Source organism: Canis lupus, chromosome 17 (genome assembly GCF_011100685.1).
Source record: "Canis lupus familiaris isolate Mischka breed German Shepherd chromosome 17, alternate assembly UU_Cfam_GSD_1.0, whole genome shotgun sequence".
In the NCBI taxonomy this organism is placed as follows: domain Eukaryota; kingdom Metazoa; phylum Chordata; class Mammalia; order Carnivora; family Canidae; genus Canis; species Canis lupus.
In genome coordinates, this window is record NC_049238.1 from 61,788,474 (window position 1) to 61,808,944 (window position 20,471).

Consider the following 20,471-nt stretch of genomic DNA (forward strand, 5'->3'; position numbering starts at 1 on the left):
GTAAGTTCTTTATAGATCTTGGAAACTAGCCCTTTATCTGATACGTCATTTGCAAATATCTTCTCCCATTCTGTAGGTTGTCTTTGAGTTTTGTTGACTGTATCCTTTGCTGTGCAAAAGCTTCTTATCTTGATGAAGTCCCAATAGTTCATTTTTGTTTTTGTTTCTTTTGCCTTTGTGGATGTATCTTGCAAGAAGTTACTGTGACTGAGTTCATTGGAATTTTAAAATGAGGAAACTGAGGCTCAGGTCACACAGGAACTTAAGTGGGGGGACAAGATTGGAATTCACTTCTATTGGACTCCCCAACTGCTGTTCTTCACTCCATAGCATGCTGTACAATGCAGATACATTGCATAGTTAGTGATGGTAGCTGCTGTAGTAGAGACTGATGAGGAGTCCATTTGACAAGTCTTACTCATTTACTGGGCAAACAGCGCCATATTATGACTATTCCCTTCTCAACAGTCTCATTTTTTTTCTCTAGACACCTCAGAACACAGGAAATCCAGTGATCAGTAGGTGGCACTAGAACCTCATCTGATATTTTTTCCAGTTTGCGGTCTAGGTGTTTTGCAGCCTCTGGAATATTTATTTACTGTCTTTAATCAGCTTGGCTGATTCACCTAGACATTTAGCTATAAAACCAGAGCAGTACAAGTTGAAGGAAATCTACATTGTAAATTGTATTGTGTCAACTCCTCATTTTAAGGATGAGAACACTGGAGCACATTATCAGGACAAAAAATACCCAGTCAACGTGGCGTTAGTGGCAGTTCAGGACTGTAACTCAAGTTTTCTGATTCCCAGTTCGATGTACTCTTTCTCTGAGACTGTTGCTATCTATTTAATAGGTGTTGGTGGTGCCCTTTGCTCTCAAGAATGCAAGTTGCTTGTATGCAAAATGTATTTTGACAGTAGGTACTCAAAAAATGTTCAGTTCAAATTAGGCTCTAGCTGCTTGAGTAAGTCTCCCAGTAAGTTAAGCAACACCAGTGGCTGCAAATCCATTGTGCTGGGTTTTCAAAGGAGCAAGAGACTCATCAGCTTCTTAATAGTCTCGTAGCTTCAGTGGAAAGGATGAATGACAGCTGAAGCAACAGAAGAACATTTATGTATGACTCTGTCGGAAAGCAGAGGGCACATGGAGAAGCCTGAGTATATGAAAGTCAATAGAGCACCGAGGGAGGAAAGATTAGAGGAGTTGAGTTTGGAACTGATCCTTTGAGTTGGTGGATAGGTATTGTTAGGTTTGAATTGCAACGGAGAAGGGGGAAGGTGGAGTGAGGAGTGAGAAAATAGAATGGCCACAGTCTGGGATCCTGAAAATCATGGAAATTGTTGGTGCTCAGGGTAGATTATGCACCCCTCTGGAGTTCTATTTCAATGGGGTTGTGTCAGGAGGAGATGGGCAAAATAGGGGAAAGGGATAAAGTACAAGCTTCCAGTTATACAATAAACAAGTTACAGGGATGAAAAGTTCAGCCTAGGGAATATTGTCAGTACTATTCTAATGACAATGGTAAAAGATGGTGACTCCATCTTAATGATGGTGATCATTGTGTAATGGATAAAATGGTCAAATCCCTAGGCTGTACATATGAAACTAATATAACACTGTATGTCAACTATACTTTAATAAAAATATAGGAAAATAATAAATGGGGCTTGAGCAGGGAGGCACAGGAAGCCTGAGAGAGAGAAAGGCCGGATCCTGGGTTGTGAAGGAAGATGGGAGGGATGATAGCACACTAATAGCAGACTAGAACAAAGAGGACAGAGTAGTGGTGCCAGGCATGGAGGGAAAGAGCCATAATGTAATGGAGAGTCCATTCAGTTGAATTTAATTCAACAAGAACCCACCAAATACTTATTCTGAATATTCTGGGAGCTAATAATGATGTAAAGAATAAAGTGTGGACCTTTTACTGAAGGAACTTCTAATATAGTCAGAGAGTGAGAATGTTCACTGATACCTATAATAATGTAGAATGTGATGATGATCACAGAAGCTTTTCAAAGATGTTTGAAGACAAAGAAGAGGTTTACTATTGTCTAGAAAGGAAGGGAATCAAGGAAGGTTTTTTGGAGGAGCTGGTGCATAACCTGGGCTTTTCAATAATATGTAAACATTTATTAAGGTTCTATTAAAAACAATGTCAAAGGGGAGAAGATGGTAAACACTAACTAAATAAGCAACAAGATATCAGATAATTAACTACTTTATGTATGTCATCTTAACTTATTTTTAAGCAACTACTGGAATTTTTTTTAACTACTAGAATTTTTAATCCCATTTTACAGATGAGAGAACTGAGATTTAAAGAGATAGAGAAGGGATCCCTGGGTGGCGCAGCGGTTTGGCGCCTGCCTTTGGCCCAGGGCGCGATCCTGGAGGCCTGGGATCGGGTCCCGCGTCGGGCTCCCGGTGCATGGAGTCTGCTTCTCCCTCTGCTTATGTCTCTGCCTCTCTCTCTCTCTCTCTCTCTCTCTCTGTGACTATCATGGATAAATAAAAATTAAAAAAAAAACTTTAAAAAAAATAAAGAGATAGAGAAGCTTTCCTAAGTTTTCTGAGATTGTGAAATCAGTAAATGGTGGATCTAGGTTTTTAAATACAGGTCTTCTAGTTCTAAATATCTCTCTTTTTAAAGAAGTTTATCTATCTATATATCTATTATCTATCTATCTATCTATCTATCTATCTATCTAAATCTATTTATTTATTTTAGAGAGAGAGAGAGTGCGTGCACATGTGCGCAGTGGGGTGAAGGGCATAGGGAGAGGGAGAGAAAGTCTTCAGCAGTCTCCACACTGAGCCCAAAGCCCAATGCACTGGGCTCGATCTCATGACTCTGAGATCAGGAACTGAGCCGAAGCCAAGAGTTAGATGCTTAACCAACTGTGCCACCCAGTTGCCCCTAAATCTGTCTCTTTACATATAGTTGGTCAGTCACTGTGCTTGGTGTCATAAATACAACTGAATAAGATGCAGTTGCTGCCTGCTAGGATCTCGCAGCTTGGTGTGGGAAATGTGCAATGTGATAAATTCTGCACTACTAATAGCTCCGAGAGATGCTGTTAATTAATAGAATAGATACAATTTTGCCAGGTGGAGGCTTAGGAGAGTAGAGTGTTCCAGTGGAGGAAATGGTATAAGCAGAGGTGTGGAGGCTGGGCAATTGTCCAATTAGGCTAGAGTCTAGGTGGCATGTAAGGGCATATGGGGAATCAAGCTGGAATGTAGACTGAAGCCAGATTACAGAGGCCTTCTCTGAGCATTTGGTGGACACTTACACTCATTGGGCTTGCACCTTGAGTGCATACTCTTTTTTGATGCAGAGGGCACGATGGTAACAAGACAAATAAAATCTGTGTCCTTATGAGCCTTAAGTTTTAGTAGAGGGAAAAAGACAATAAATAGATATTACAGATATGAAAGATTACAGATATGAAAAATCCTGAGAACAACAAGAGAAAGAGGAGAATGTGACTGAGGACTACTCTTATGGACTAAATGTCAGAGAAAGCTTATTCTGGGAGGTGACTCTTTAGCTGAGACTTGAATGAAATAAGGAACCAGTTACACAGAGCTGGGGAGAGGACACTTCCAAGCCAAAGAAATTGGTTCAGAGGTCTTGAGGTGGGAACCAGCTTGTCCTGCTAGAATCACAGGAGGAAGGCCAGCATAGTTGGAAAACAGCACGGAGTGGAGTGGTGTATGATGGAGTGTGGCAGAGCTCCATCCTAGGAAGCCTCTGGGAGAATCCTGGATTTTATTCTTAGTGTAATGAGAAACTGAGCCTTTTACCCAGGGGAGTGATCTGATGTGGTTTCCATTTCACAGAGGAGTAAGGAATCCCATCAGGAAGCTGTTGCTGGGTTCTAGGAGAAAGACAGTGGAGAGAGGGTTGAAGACATGGGAGATGACAAGAATGATGGGATCTAGTCTATACTGTATTTTGAGATAGAAACAAAGGGACTCGCTGAGGAGTTTGATTTGGCAGAGAGAATGACTAAAATGAAGAATGTCTCTCCTAGACTTTCACTTGAGCAATATGGATGGTCCTACCAACTTACTAAACTGGGGAAAATTGAGGGAGAAACAGGTTAAGTCAAGACTCCTGTTTGAGAGTGCTAAGACTGAGATGCTATTTGATGTCCCAATGAATATGTCAACAAGATAATTAGATATACAAGTCTGGGATTTGGGAAAAAAGTAGGACTGGAGAGGAAGACCTGAGAGTCTTAGAAATAATGGCTATATTTGGAGCTGTAGGACCAAACAAGATAATCATAGTTAGAAAAGAAAAGGAGGCTGAGGAGTGAGCCCCAAGGGGAAGATGACTTTTACAAAGGAATGGCATCTTTCTGGTGTAGGTAGATTTGGAGGTCATATTGTGAATTAGCTTCTTGGTGTGCATGATTCAGAGTTTAAGAGTAGAGACAGGGCTTAAGGGGGACGATCTTCTGTTTGGTCATGCCAGTTGAGGAAATTTGGTGGGTTGCTCTCTGGCTTAGATCCAGAGAGCTTCTTTTTTGCCTGCTGCAGAGCAGTCAGCACAGCTCAGTTGGATGTCTCCCTGCTTTCACACCTTTTTAGGGTGCACCTCCTTTCTTATCTTTTAGCCTGACGGCCTGGATAGCCCCCAGTCCATGCTTATGTTGTACCTATGATGAGGAGTTACCCATATAAAATTTACCTAACTCCACTCCTGAAAGTAGCCATTTATCTTTATTCCAAACATCTCTCCTACTGGTTTTCCTCTTGTTTTCTACACAGAAAACTTTTGAGGCTCCTACTACTAACAGAAAAAATTCCAAACTCTTCATGGTGGATTTTGAAGTCCTCTGTGATCTGGTTCTGTTTGTCCTTCCAGCTTTGACTGTCTTTCTTTTTTTTAGTGTTCCCCTGAAACTTCCTTCACCATGTGGCACTTGTGCTGTTCTGCCTGCCTACAATGCCTAAATCCCTCCCATTCTTCACTGCCTCACTGACCCACTGAGAGCCTCTAGGAATCCTTAGCAGCTTATAGATTTTGAAACCTCTCAGCTTTGGGTTTATTCTCCATCCTCTAGTTTAGCTTTCTGGGGAGGGTCTCAGTTATAGAGAGCATTTGTGAAGAAAGCCCATCTTACCCCTGAACAATTATGCCATTTAAACAGCAGCCAACAGGGTACCTGGGTGGCTCAGTGGTTGAGCATCTGCCTTTGGCTCAGATCATGATCCTGGGGTCTTGGGATTCAGTCCTGCATTGGGCTCCCCACAGAGAGCTTGCTTCTCCCTCTGCCTGTGTCTCTGCCTCTCTCTCTGTGTCTCTCATGAATAAATAAATAAAATCTTTTTTTTTTTAAAAAAGGAGCAGCCAATATATGAGCATCCCCACTGAGCCTAAGGCCCAAGGTAAGCCATGACCCTTCTCATCCCCACTCCTCCAGGATCATGACCCTAGCTTAGATGCTTTCCTCCATGCAAGCTTCTTTCAGCCCTTCTACATATTTACTTACTCCCTGCGTGGTGTCACGACAGCAATTTTCTTGTACTTATGACTTCTTGCCTTATTGAATGGTTGTTTGCTGTACACATATTTGTTACTAGATTATAATAATCTTGAGGAAAAGGGCTGCTGTTATAAGTCTATATATCCTTCCTATAGTGAATCCAATGGCCCTCAACATCCATTTTTATCTCCTTTTGTATTTTCTAGACTCCTTTGAAGCTAGGGTTCTGGATGTGAATTATGTGTTTCCAACTAGATGTGTTTACATGATATTTGGAAGGTACAGTGATTTTTGCTGTTTCTTTTGTAAACAGAGTTATGAAATATGGTTGTTGACTGGCAGATTTGGGAGCAATGCCAGCAGCTTCTGGATCCCAGGTTTCTGATTGCTGGATTACAGTTCTGTGGATGTCTTGAACAGAATAGTTCTGGAGTTCGCTTGCTGATTTCTAATAATCCAGATGTTATAATTCTAGGAATTAAATGTCCTATTGTTTACAATATCAAAAAGATTGCTGTTTCATTCATTGAGCTTTGACTGAGTAAGGGTTAAATTTAGCCTCTTTTGTTTGTTACTATGTAAATGTTACTATGTAAATGTTTAGTTGAATTTTTTCCTGAAGCCAGACTAATTTCCTCCATCTGCCCATCTATTCAGCAAAAGATTATGAGTGCCCCTGGACCTTGATGGCTGCACTAAGTGCTGAGCCGTACATAGTTGAGTAAGTTACAGTCTCATTCCCAGTTTGGTAGGGGTGGTAATCACAATAGTTTGTGTGCAAAAATGAGTGAGAATGTAGAGGAAGGAGTACTTGGAGTGTGCAGGAATGCTGCTCAGAAAATGAGATGTTTTAGTTGGGACACTGAGGATGCCCAGGTTTTTACCTGGCAGAAGAGGGAGATACTCCAGGCTATGGAATGGTATATTCAAAGACATGAATTAATGAAAAGACCATGGTATACTGAGAAAAGGTCAAGTCCTTGGTATAGCTAGAGCACTGGGTCTCCTAGTAAGGGCCTTTCATGAGACTAACCCGGGTAGGTCATCTGGGTCAGGTAACGAAGGGCCTAGATGTTATGCTAAGAAGTATGAACTTCATTCTAAAGTCCCTGGAAGCCACTGAAGAGGAGGGAAATTAAAGGCAGTGGAAATGGAGAAGTGGGAAGAGATCCAAGAAGTATGAAGGATGTAAGTCTTTGGCAAGACTTAATGACTATTTGCATGTGGAGGTGAATGAGGGCAAGATTCAACTTTGACTCCTTTGTGGGAGAAGGAGATAAAAATATTTAGATAAATTTCCTTCGACATTTTTTTTGATTTGTTTTATATTGATTCCTCTTTTTATTTTTCCTCTTCCTCTCCCTTCACTTCCTCCCCTTATCCTCCTCCTCCTTCTCCTTTTCCTTCTTCTTCAGTGCTCAGGAACTAAAAAAAAAAGTCATCTTAGAAGTCAAGAAATGAGGTCTTATTCTTGGAAAATGGCACCAAAGTGAAGACAGGGTAACATGTCCCCATCATGAAGAAGGAAAAGAGTCATTGAGATCATTGCTCACCAATCATTTATTGGGTATATTAATACAATTCCACAGATTTTCTTTGAAGGGTTTTCAAGAGCTATGGATGGACAGTTTTGGCTTGTTGGAATTTGTAAGCAGATGACATATGCTTTCTGTTTTATATGATCAGAAACTGGGTAAGTATGGAGCTGGAACCAGTCCAGTCAGCTGTAGTGATAGCAGCTCAAGGGACAGCCCCTGTGGCAAAGGATGGGAAACTTGGCATGTTATGGACTTCAGAGATGATTCTCCTAGAAGCCTCTCACCATGTGTCATTGTAGTGTAGGCTATGAGGTTTGCAATTTCTGGTGTTTTGTTCACAGGAACCCAAGATCATCAAAGCCCAAGTGTCTTGTCTTCAGGCTATAATATATATCTTCAGAATACTTTTCCTGTTTCTGAACTTTTGGGAGAAGTTTCTGCTATTCAATGATCCAACCATGACCCACCTAAACAGAGGGAAAACCAGGAAATGATTTAAATACCCAAACTAACCAAAATTGGGATCTGATTATGTCTCCCAACTTACCACTCAGATTTAACTTAATAGAATACCCTAGAATTTCTACTCAAAGAATGAAAATGCCCTAAAAGTGAGTACTAGTATTCAAAAGCATCCTTGCAAATAGATATAGGAGGGAAGGAAGACGTACATTTTCAATCTCTTAAACAGAAGTAAAGATAAACTTGACATGTAGATTTCTTCTTTGGCTTCAAGTTGCTTTAGCTGTGGTGTGTGCACAGCCTAGTGCTGATTCCTTTTCTGATCTTGTACATAGTCATAGAGGGGATTGGGAGCAGGAGCTGCCTTGGTAGGGTAACTTCCACCCTGTTCTCTCCTTGGAAGCCTCCCACCCCTCTGGGTGGGATGGAGGGTCAGGTTACTGGGTCTTCCCTGGGAGCCTTGCCTCTGGCTATTCTCATTCATTTGAAATTTTTCTCTATTAGCACAGCCTTGCTCAGTCCCATAAGATTGTCGATCCTGGGACCCTTGATACCTTTCTTCCTCCTTAAGGGTTTGCCTATCCCATTGTTGCTGACAGTTTTGATTCTTGTCATCAGTTTCCCTGTCTCGACGCTGATAGGTGTGTTCATCTTCGTGAGTTTGTCTGTCTTGTGGTTGACGAGCCTGTTCATCTTCATGGGATTGTCTGTCTTGTCGCTGTTGGGTCTGTTCATCTTCGTGGGTTTGCCTGTCCTGCCTCTGATGGATTTGCTCACCTTCACGGGTTTGCCTGTCCCTCCTCTGATGGGTCTGCTCATCTTCGTGGGTTTGCCTCTCCTGTCCCTGATGGCTTTGTTCCTTATCATGGGTTTGCCTGGCCTGCGTCTCCTGTGGAGTTTCTTTATTCTCACAACCATGTCTGCCCCAACTTTGGCGGCCCTGCTCTTCTTTGGCCTGGTGGCTGTGTCCATCTCCATGACTTTGCCTGGCCTCAGCCTGTATGTGGTCCTGCTCACTACTACATGATTGCCAGTCACCCCTTTTGTAACTACATGGCCTTTCTTGCTGGATTTGTGCTATGAGTTTGTGTTGGTGGTATTGGCTATCCTCAGGCTCCCATGCCTGATGGCTATTCTGTTGCCCTTCCCTAGACTGGAATCTCTGCCCTTGATTTCGGGTTACTTCCTGCCCCAGAGTCTGTTGACTTGGTCTCCCTGACCTTCCTGATTGCTCAACACATGAGTCTCTGTTTGTTCCCTCACTCCCTTGGTGGTAACTATTTTGTCCTGTTTCCCTAATCTCTGACTGACTATAGTGAGAGCTCAGGCTCTGTCTGTCTGACTGACCATAATGATAACCCTGGCCTTGTCTGTCTGTCTGGCCATAATGAGAGCTTAGTCCTTGTCTTTCTGTTTGGCTATAATGATAACCTTGGCCTTGTATGTCTGTCTGACCATGGCCATGGTGAGAACCCTGGCCTTGTCTGGCTGGCTGACCATAGTGAGAAATCTGGCCATGTCTGTCTGTCTGACCATAGTGAGAAATCTGGCCTTGTCTTTCTGTCTGACCATAGTGAGAAATCTGGCCTTGTCTTTCTGTCTGACCATAGTGAGAAATCTGGCCTTGTCTGTCTGTCTGGCCATACTGAGAACCTAGGCCTTGTCTGTCTGTCTGGCCATAGTGGGAACTCTGGCCTTGTCTGTCTGTCTGGCCACACTGAAAACCTACGCCTTGTCGGTCTGTCTGACCATAGTGAGAAATCTGGCCTTGTCTGTCTGTCTGGCCATACTGAGAACCTAGGCCTTGTCTTTCTGTCTGACCATAGTGAGAAGTCTGGCCTTGTCTGTCTGTCTGACCATAGTGAGAAGTCTGGCCTTGTCTGTCTCTCTGACCATAGTGAGAAGTCTGGCCTTGTCTGTCTGTCTGGCCATACTGAGAACCTAGGCCTTGTCTGTCTGTCTGGCCATACTGAGAATGTAGGCCTTGTCTGTCTGTCTGACCATAGTGAGAAATCTGGCCTTGTATGTCTGTCTGGCCATACTGAGAACCTAGGCCTTGTCTGTCTGTCTGGCCACACTGAGAACCCAGGCCTTGTCTGTCTGTCTGACCATAGTGAGAAATCTGACCTTGTCTGTCTATCTGCCCATAATGAGAAATCTGGTCTTGTCTCTCTGTCTGGCCATACTGAGAACCTAGGCCTTGTCTATCTGTCTGACCATAGAGGGAACTCTGGCTTTTTCTGTCTGTCTGACCATATTGGGAGTCCAATTTTTGTCTATCTCTCTGACCATATGCTGATTCCTGATCCAAACTCCGAGACTGTCCATAATAAGAGCCTGATTCCTGTTGGTTTATTTGGCCATAATGAGAATTGTGAATTTGTTTCTCACTCTGATTTAAGGCAAAGATATATCCTTGTCTTTTAGACTGACTACTGCTAGATTTATGACCCCATCTTTGATCATCACAGGAGTCTCTATCCTGTCCTTCAGACTGACCATAGCGGGAGTCCCTACGCTGTCTCTCAGACTGACCATTGCTAGAGTCCCTATCCTGTCCTTCAGATTGACCATAGTGGGAGTCTCTATTCTGTTCCTCAGACTGACCATAGTGGGAGTCTCTATCCTGTCCCTCAGACTGACCATAGCGGGAGTCCCTACGCTGTCTCTCAGACTGACCATTGCTAGAGTCCCTATCCTGTCCTTCAGATTGACCATAGTGGGAGTCTCTATCTTGTCTCTCAAGCTGACCATAGTGGGAATCCCTATCCTGTCTATCAGACTGATCCTGGTGGACATCCTGGTTTTGTCTCTCAGACTGAGTACAGTGGGAGTCCTGCCTTTCTCCTTCATGCCTCTGCCTCTGTTGTCTACCTCTATTTCCTGGAAACTTATGGTCTCGTGTTCCCTCCTCCTCTTCTTGCTGAGAGATTCTATCGCCATATGACTTGTTATCCAGTTTATGATAGCAGGCTTGGGCCAATTGGAACACCAACAAGAGATATTCATGAAAATCAACATATCCATTTCTGTCTTTATCCAAGAGGCTCAGGATGGTTTCCACTGTGTCTGGGTCATTTGGTCTCTGTGAAAAGATTAAACAAAGAGCAAAATCAGCTGTTCTCCTGTAGATACTAAGATGTGTGCCAGTGTCTACAACCCAGCCTCTTCACTCCTGTATGAGCCTTCCTTGGTTGGAAATCATTAATCTGAAATGGCTTGGACTTGGTTCTAGTCTTTGATCAACTGGTCCTCAGAACCTCATCCCTTGTTGGACCAGTTGGGGCATGATTATCCCATCCCATCACATGCTATATTGTAATTATTTTTTACTGTCTTCATTCTAACCACAGTGTGAGATCCTAGAGGGAAGAGAAGCTGGTTTTATTCATGTCTGCATCCCCAGTGCCTAGGAGGGTGCTGGACTGGAATAGGTGTTCAATGACTTTTTACTGAATGAATGAATGAGAAGACACGTGGACAGAAATCAAGACATGAATCTAGAATTTCTTCTGAGAAATGATTTCTGGTTGGAAGTTGTATTCCCTCCTATTAAGCTCAGCTATAAGAAGGTGTGTGTGTGTGTGTGTGTGTGTGTGTGTGTGTGTATGCCTGTGAACACGTGTGTCTGCTGGGAGAGAAGTACTGAGGAGCTGCCTGAAAATCATAGCTACAGGGTAGATGGAGCATGACCAGATCAAACAAAAAAAACATCAAGCCCTCGGATGCAGGTATCAGAATCACTCACACTTGACTTCATGGGGCCAGAGTCTGCATCTTACCCGGAGGATATCTCCAAACTCAGCTAAGAGCAGCTGCTTCAACTCCTTCTTGCACAGCAATGTACATTCCCCATTCTCTTTAGCGTATTTCTGGAAAACCTTGATCACAGTGAGTATGCTGTTCAGAAGTTGAGCCATTTTAGCAAAAATGAGTGAACCTAAGAGAAGAAGGAAGATTCTTTCTGTGTTTAAGATGAAGACCTGAAGACAGCATTCCCAGAGGGAAAGTGGCCCTTTTTGGTCAGGGAAAGAAATTTTAAAAATGACAGAGCCCCTTCTTATCCATATCTCTCACTCCCTTTGACCCACATTTAGGCTCCAAATATCATGCACTGCAGTGGGAGATGGGTGCAAACTATGGATCCCTGACTAGGAAGTAATAATTTCCTAAAAAGGAAAAACCTATGTTAGGTGGTTTATATATCCCCCCCCCCACACACACTCCAGGTGGGACTTGATTGATTGAAACTCATTTTAGAACAAAAAGGAATGGGGGGTCAGGAGATCCATAGAGGCAGGTCCAGAAGCCAGTATAGTAAGACAATTTTCCACCAGCTAAATAGACCTCACTAAACAGTCCTTAGTCTTCAAATGACTCTTGCTCAAGTGGAGAAGAAGGCTAGAGTCTTTTGCCATGGTTCAAGCAAACTCTCTGGGCGGCTAAATTCCAGCAAGCACTTCTGGCCTGGATGGTCATTTGGGATATGCTTATAAAATAGAATCAATTAGTATAAAAAGTATTACAGATAAAAATGGCAACCCAAATTAACTGCACAGATGATAGGAAGTGTATATAATCAGCTAGATTCCCATTAGCCATGTTGGAAGACTAAGGTCTTTTAGGATCTGGATCACATGATATTTCTTCCTGTGGCATAAAAATTCTAGTTACTGCGTTTATAAGCCTCCAAGAAGCCCTTATCTGCAAAGCACATTGGACTTCCAAAACCATGCAGTGATGCCTATATGGATGCATGGCAAACAATGAATGGGACATACTGAGTTTCTTATGGCAATTCACCGCAATGAAACTTGAATGTTACTGTGGCCCTGTGGTCTAGAGCCTTAGACCCAAAGAGCCCTAAACTTCTAGGTCTTGCCTTACTTGCACGAAAGGTCAATGCTCCACTATGGGAGACTAAGCTATCCACTGATAGTTCTAGCCCTCAGTTTTGGGATGCCCAGGACACGCTGAAACAAAGGCATGTATATTTTACAGGCTCAGAAGTGGGCCACCTCAGCTATCATCGTAGTCTCAGATAGAGCCAAGAAAAGGAAGCAGGGTTCTACTCAGGCCTTTCATGCACAGACCTCCCCAGCCCAGCGCATTATAGTTGCCATCAAAAGCCTTGTGGATATTGCCATAACATATCCTCTCTCACACCCCCTCCATGAATGCTTTCCTTACCTGCTTAAGAAGGAATGAGCAGAAGATTGAGAAGCCAGAGAGGATACTGGAGACTTGAAAACCCATCCTATTTATAGGGGTTTTAATTGTCCTGCTAGACCATCCCAGGAGACACCCATTCTGTGGTAGAACCTGAATCACTCTGGGCCTGGCCCCAGCTCAGCCCAGCTTGACCTCTCCCTCTGTGGACTGTTTGGTTTATTTACTTCCCCTACTTACTCATGAACCTGTTTGTCATTCGATAGGTGATACTGTTCAGGTCTCAGCCCCATTTAATTAGGGGAGTGTGTGTGCGAGTGCATGCTGCGGGGGTCCCAAAAGATAGGTGTAGATTGCCTCTCTTTGTTAAGATTCGTCCTTAACATCCTTGGTGTCACTTACCAAGACTAGTGGAGGTAAACCATACTGAAGAAGGATATTGATATGGGTCACTTTATAACCTGTCAGGGTAGGGTCTAGTGATTCTAGGCAAATAGCTACAATATAGTTCCAGGAAGAGATTTGTTTTAGGCTATCTTGCTTGTGTAGGCAGATATGTATATTTTAATCTGTTGACCTATTTTAATTAAAGCACTTTAAAAAAAATTTAACAGCTTTACTGGCTAAAGGGAGAATTGGATTCATGACCAATTTGGGGAAGGAAGGGTATGATGATGATGGAGCTGCCACCTTTTAAGATCTTCCTAAAAAAGTTACACGTGAATGCTATGGACTATGTGAATGCTATGATATCTGTGAGGAAGGATGCTACCGGGGACCTGGGTCACTGCTTATTCTCCACCTCTGTTCCTGTGATATGTCAGCAGTGTCTTACACATAGGAAATTCTCAGTAATTTTTTGTGGAGTAAATCAATTACTGATTTATGGAAGCATTGGAGAATCTTGTGTAAAGTGCAAAAACTCCTAGGTTTATCCCTACTTTCTACTTTTGCCTCACGTCTAGATTCCTCTTGGATTTTTTCCTATGTGTCCATACATTAGTCAGTTAGTTATTAGTGATGACATTTGTTGTTATTGTCTACATGTTCAGCATTCTGCAAGGCAGTCACAAAAGTGCAGAGATTTTAGTTCAGTCGGAATAAAGAAGCTTCATATAGGAAACGATTTTTAAAAAAATTTTTTATTTATTTATGATAGTCACAGAGAGAGAGAGAGAGGCAGAGACACAGGCAGAAGGAGAAGCAGGCTCCATGCACCAGGAGCCTGATGTGGGATTCGATCCCGGGTCTCCAGGATCGTGCCCTGGGCCAAAGGCAGGGGCCAAACCGCTGCGCCACCCAGGGATCCCTAGGAAACGATTTTGAACAGCAGGAGCAGAACATGAGAAGTGTTGAGTGTCAGAACCTTGGTGTTTGTGTGGAGTCTTCATGGAGTAGGCCCAGGCTCCCTTTAGCAGGTGGGCTTTTTGTTGTTGCTATCAGAGTTCAGGTAGGCAGAAAAGAAAGCAGAGAAATCCTGGTGGAGAGAAGGGAAAAACCAAAGGTACAAGGCAAAAATTTATAGGGTGTGTTTGGATTGCAGTGAGCTGGTGAGTCTGGCTGGAGTGGAGGGTATACAAAAGAACAGAATTAGAGAATTTTAAAGCTGCAAAGGAAATCTAGTTACAGCCTCTTAATTTTACAGATGAGGAAACAGGTTTAGGGAGATGGAGGGACTTGCCAAGGATCCCACAGAGCAATGACGAAATCTAGGCTCAGAATCCTTATTTTCCAACCTCCGCCCAATACGCGTTCTTATATATTCTCTGAGACAGATTTGGGGTCTGCTTTAGGGTTTATTTATTTATTTATTTATTTATTTATTTATTTGAGAGAGAGAGAGAGAGAGAGAACAAGCAGAGGGAGAGGCAGACTCCTGCTGAGCAGGGGGTCCAATGTGGGACTCCATCCCAGGACCCTGGGATCATGATCTGGGCCGAAGGCAGATGCTTAACCTGAGCCACCCAGGTGCCCCTTTAAGTTTACTTTAAGTTTAGTTTTAATGGGAAATGGGAACCAGGGAACATTTTGGTCAGGAAAATGACATGGTCAAGAATTGTCTGAGAGAAGATTTTAATCTGCCTGCAGTAAGATGGCAAGCTGTCTCAGTTTGTCTGGGACTAAGGGGTTTCCTAGGACAGGAGACTTTCAGCGCTAAAATGGGGAGAGTTCTGGGCAACCTGGGACAGTCAGTCACTAGAGACTGTAGCACACAGGATGAATTGGAAAGAAGAATGTCTGAGCAGGAAGACCAGTTAGGAGTCTATTGTGTGGCCCACGTGAGAAAGGATGAGAACTTTGACTTGGAAATGGCAGTTCCAAACTACACGACAGTCGCTGGATGACAAAGGGAAAGAAAGGGTGCAGTTTGCAGCCAGATTAGATGAGGGGCAGGGAAAGTGGAAAAGTAAGGAGAGACTCAAGGCTTTAGGCCTGGATAGCTTGGAGAAATGTGGTGTGCCGAAGGAATGTGACTTCTGACAGGAGCCCGATGGGGTTTTATATTTGGCACCCCTTCCAGCATTCCACAGACTTTCTGCCTCTGGGAGCTTGCCATCTTCCCTCCTACTTGCACCCTCTGCTCTTTGGGATCTTTTGGCACTGGTTAAGACTTGCTTCAGTCTGTTTCTATATCCCGAGAGTGGGGTATATTAAGATTCTCTTTCTGCTTTTGAACCTCGACTTGTGAGTGCTATTCAGGTATGTCTCTTCTTACCTATTAGGAGAAAAAACCAAGATAAGATTTGGTGACCACAGAGGCAAATAAGGGAAATGGTAGTGGGATGGGTAGGGAGTAAAAGACAACAGCTATTACAGTATAATGGCAAAGTCGAGGACCCCAAGATGTTGGCATCTTCTAGGACTCCCTAGAAACTATTTGTTTTGGTTAGATGGGCAGTTCTCTGCCTGAATCTGCAGTGGAGAGAAAGATGATGTTCTTAATAGTAGGGTCTGCTATGTATGCATTCATTCAATGCTTAGTAAGTTCCTACAAGATGAGAGGAGAGCTGTGTGTCGCTAAGTCAGTCAGTCAGTGGGGATGTGTGAGCACGTGGAGGGAGGGCTCTTTTGTAGGCACTGAGACACAGGCACAGCCTTGGTTTTCTTTTTTTTTTTCTTTTTGTGTATTTTTTTATTGGAGTTCAATTTGCCAACATATAGTGTAACATACAGTGCTCATCCCATCAAGGCCCCCCATCAGTGCCCGTCACCCAGTCACCCCGTACCCCTGCCCACCTCCCCTTCCACTACCCCTTGTTCATTTCCCAGGGTTAGGAGTCTCTCATGTTCTGTCACCCTCTCTGATATTTCCTACTCATTTTCTCTCTTTTCCCCTTTAATCCCTTTCACTATTTTTTATATTCCCCGTATGAGTGAAACCCTATGATGATTGTCCTTCTCTGATTGACTTACTTCACTCAGCATAATACCCTCCAGTTCCATCCATGTCCAAGCAAATGGTGGTTATTTGTCGTTTCTAATGGCTGAGGAATATTCCACTGTATACATAAACCACATCTTCTTTATCCATTCATCTTTCGATGGACACCGAGGCTCCTTTCACTGTTTGGCTACTGTGGACATTGCTGCTATGAACATTGGGGTGCAGGTGTCCTGGCGTTTCACTGCATCTGTATCTTTGGGGTAAATCCCCAGCAGTGCAATTGCTGGGTCGTAGGGCAGATCTATTTTTAACTCTTTGAGGAACATCCACACAGTTTTCCAGAGTGGCTGCACCAGTTCACATTCCCACCAACAGTGCAAGAGGGTTCCCCTTTTCTCCACATCCTCTCCAACATTTGTTGTTTCCTGTCTTGTTAATTTTCCCCATTCTCACTGGTGTGAGGTGGTATCTCATTGTGGTTTGATTTGTATTTTCCAGATGGCAAGCGATGTGGAACATTTTCTCATGTGCTTGTTGGCCATGTCTATGTCTTCTTTGGTGAAATTTCTGTTCATGTCTTTTGCCCATTTTATGATTTGATTGTTTCTTTGCCATAGAGTTTAATAAGAAATTTTCAATCTCACTGGGGTATGTCATACGTAGGCTCCTTCTCTGGTGTTGAAATTGCTGCTGTTTGATAGGGCATTGGGAAAGTTTGATTAGAGGGAAGAAGGGCAGGATGCAGAGACTAGAAATAACACCCATTTGAAGAAATCATGGAATGTACTGGGCAATTTTAGGCAAATTGCTTAACCTTGTTGTCTTGTGTTTTTCTTTTTTTTTTTTTTTAATGATTTTTCAGGCAATGTCCTTTATTTTTATTTATTTATTTTTTAATAAATTTATTTTTATTGGTGTTCAATTTGTCAACATACAGAATAACACCCAGTGCTCATCCTGTCAAGTGCCCACCTCAGTGCCCGCCACCCAGTGACCCCCACCCCCCACCGACCTCTTGTGTTTCTTTATCTGTAAAAGGAGAGGGCTGGATTGATCTCTAAGCATTTTCTTTGGCATTAACATTTTTAAGATTCTGTGACTCTAATCTTAGAGTTAGCAGGGGCTTTAGAGGTTTTATTTTAACTTTTCTATATTCATGAATATATTAAAGGCCTTAGAACTTTGTGTTTCTCAGTCTTCCTTTGTGGAAAAGGTAGGGGGATTGTGAGTGCTCTGTCGCTTACTTAGCATGTGTAATTTGCATGAGGATTTCCACTGTTTTTGTTCATTGTGTTTTGCTGCTTTTGTGTTTGTGTTGGAATGTGGCCTGGTGGTCTTAAAGGCAAGATGTTTTTCAGCTACGGTTTATTGAGGTCTTATTGTGTGCTAGGCTCTATGTGAAGCATTTTGTATATATTATCTTGCTTAATTTCCACAACTCCATGAGGCAGAGAATATTATCATCAATTTTCAAACAGAGAAACTGAGCATCAGAGAAAGATAAATAACTTGTCCAGGGTCATGCAGTCTCCAACAGTTGAGCTGGGGATTGAAGCCACACCTTCCTGGCTACAAAGCCCTTGTCCACAACCTTTATGTTTATACCATCTTTTGGAACAGGACTGGTGATTGCCCACTCTGAGAAAAATAGTTTTTCACAAAAGCTGAAGTAAGAATAAACTAACTTCCTAATGACATGCTCTGAAGGAATCCGACTTTGAAATGAGACCCTTCTGATGCTTAGCCAGTCAAATATTTATTATTTTCTCATGTTTCTTGCCTACCTAAATGGTTCCAACATGGAAGGAGCTTGTAATCTATTTGGAGAGACAAGACAAATACTTATAGTTAATTCTTTATAAAACCTACATATAAAAAGTACCCTTCTGTCTTTATAGTTGACAGGATAAGATGGAAGAAGTTCCATGTGTTGCCCATTCCTTTCAGGTCCTGACCCTGTTAAAGCCTTTGCTGTTCATTTCTCATGGGATGTGGATGTGCCTAATGGGTGTGACAGCTACTATTTTGAACTAATGGAGTTTTCAGGGAGTCTCCTTGCATATTTTGACCAAATCATTAAGGATAATTATCATGGAACTCTTAGACTTCCTTTATCCTTCTGTTGAGAAGTTGGGTGCCTATTTAATGAAACTAAATCCTCAGGACCCAGGGAATGGCTGTTTATGTGACAAAGAAAGGCCCCGTGTAACCTTGGGGCAGGCTCTCCATTCCTGCTTAGCTTTTGGAATGAAACAGGTAGATAAACTGCAGATGGGGAAAATGATCACCTTACCTGGAGAGGAGTGGGACTAATTAATAGGCATAAAAGTCTTTGAGATTTCTTGATATTAAAGGTCATTTCTTATCATATGCATAAAGAAGTTCTCATTTTAAAATCTTTCCTTGCAGGTGAATTACCCTCCTGTTAATTATAGGCCATCTCTTTATTAATGACATCTGTGAGAGTCAGTGGTTTTTGAAGGTAACACTAGTCTTAGTGATGTTTTAATGCTGTTGGAAAATATGTTGTGAGCCAGAGGAATGAGATGTTGGGTTCTTGGGGGTCTAGTGCACAGGTTTGCTTCTGGAGCCGGGCTTCCTACAGCCAGCCTGTAGCCCAGCTTTTTCTTCTACTGTAGCTTTTGTTTTTAGATACAAGAACACATCATCTCCCACCTTCCCAGTGTTTCAGGCCATGTTCTCCCCATGAAATGAACAAGAAAGTGTCATAAGTTATTGGTGAGCACAGCCTGTGAAGTTTTAGATAATTCCCTAGATTATAGTTAATCATGCTACAGACCAAAACAGATGTCCCTAAAGTCTTCCACCTGTGACCAAGATTGGATCATTCTGGTTAGGTTTCCAAGTTTTTTTTTCTTTTTGTTAAAGAGCTTTATTGAGTTGTAATTCATATGCCATACAACACACCCATTTAAAGTGTACCATTCAGTATTTTTTAGTATTGTGTAATCATTATTAAAATCTCATTTTTAGAATATTTTCTTCCATTGCCCCCCTCCCCCCAAGAAGTCCTGTGCCCATTAGCAGTCATTCCCTATTCTGCCCTCTTCTATTCCATGGCAATTGCTGATCTACTTTCTGTGTCTTTAGATTTGTTTATTCTGGAAATTTCTTGTAAATGGAATCATAGAATACGTGGCCTTTTTGGATTGGTTTGGTGCACCTGGCGTAATATTTTCAAGGTAGCACTGTGGCCATGTGCCTCCCTGGGGGGCTTGCACAACACTTGCAACCCAGTAGCCACCAAAGAACTCACAATAGTAGGCACATAATAAAGGTTTGTTGACCAAAAGAATGAATGTGTCCTGAAGTAAAGTGGGAGTAGAGGAAATGGGGTAAGGGAGATACATAAGCTTTGTAGTCTGTGAAGTTTCAATGGTATTTTAGGTATGATTAGCAAGTCACTTGGGGTTCTATCAAGGTTTTCCATTCCCTGACCTCCACCTCCTACCCCTATGTCAGCTCCTTCAGGATGGGAGGAGGTGAATTTGGGAGTCTGGGTATGTAGAAGTCAGTGCTCAGGCTTCCGCCTGTTCCCTTGTAAGAATGGTTAGATCTCCTTCTACTTTTCCCTACAGCTTCTCCTGGCCCCACAACTGGGTGCCCTAGAGAGTGCTTGGACTGAGAGTTGGAGACCCAGCTTTCACTGTGAACTTGGAAACAATATTTCTATTTTGTGACTATCTTTAAATGAGATGGGTTTGAAGCCATGACTGGTTGAGCCAGATGCCTTCCCACCTCTACCTGTCTGTGCTCCCTGAGGTCTCCTGGTACTGAGATTCTGTCCTAACTTTCTTTCTTTCTTTCTTTCTTTCTTTCTTTCTTTCTTTCTTTCTTTCTTTCTTTCTTTCTTTCTTTCTTTCTTCCTTTCTTTCTCTCTTTCTTTCTCGATTTTATTTACTTATTTGAGAGAAAGAGCATGACAGGAGGGAGGACTAGAGAAAGAAGCAGACTCCCCATCGAGAAGGGAGCCTGATGTGGGACTCCATCCCAAGACCCGGGGATCATGATCTGAGCTGAAGGCAGACAGTTCACCGACTGGGCCACCAGGTGCCCTATCCTATCTCATTTCTTTTTATTTATTTCTTTCTTTTTTTTTTTTCTTGCCTCTCCTGGCCTCACCTCTGCTCTGGCAAAGTCTCTGCTCAAGAGAGGGACTTGCTTCTGTTTCCCAGGGCTGCTGTGCAGCTAGCAACACACCACCCTACCTCTAGTCTTCCCTTCTAATTTATTCTTCACACTATTCCCAGAGGAATTGTATCTTCTCAAGGAGGGGTACAGTTTCCTATAAGAAGAAAGGGTTTTCAGTTTTCCATAAGAATCAAGTTCAAAATTCTTAACATGCTCTTTGAGGCCCTCCACAGCAAGCAGATCTGTGGTTTCCTAACCACTGT

At 42.7% G+C, this 20,471-nt stretch overlaps 1 protein-coding gene and 1 long non-coding RNA gene across 2 annotated transcripts in view; one reads left to right on the top strand and one right to left on the bottom strand.

Annotated features, from left to right (window-relative positions):
• The window catches only part of LOC119863998, a 73,160-nt gene that overhangs the window by 41,839 nt on the left and 10,850 nt on the right, over positions 1-20,471 (top strand). The window lies entirely within an intron of this gene.
• RPTN (repetin) lies at positions 7,057-11,431 on the bottom strand. Its single transcript, XM_038562284.1, has 2 exons — positions 11,285-11,431; positions 7,057-10,587 (listed from the first exon to the last, which is right to left on the bottom strand). The coding sequence occupies exons 1-2, from the start codon at positions 11,420-11,422 to the stop codon at positions 7,804-7,806; spliced, it is 2,922 nt and encodes a 973-aa protein (XP_038418212.1). The 5' UTR covers positions 11,423-11,431; the 3' UTR covers positions 7,057-7,803.

Excerpts from the sequence above, each read along its gene's own strand:
- RPTN (XM_038562284.1), bottom strand. The coding sequence starts at position 11,422 with ATGGCTCAACTTCTGAACAGCATACTCACTGTGATCAAGGTTTTCCAG. Across the intron at positions 10,588-11,284 it reads AGTTTGGAGATATCCTCCGG|AGACCAAATGACCCAGACAC; the intron begins GTAAGATGCAGA and ends ATCTTTTCACAG.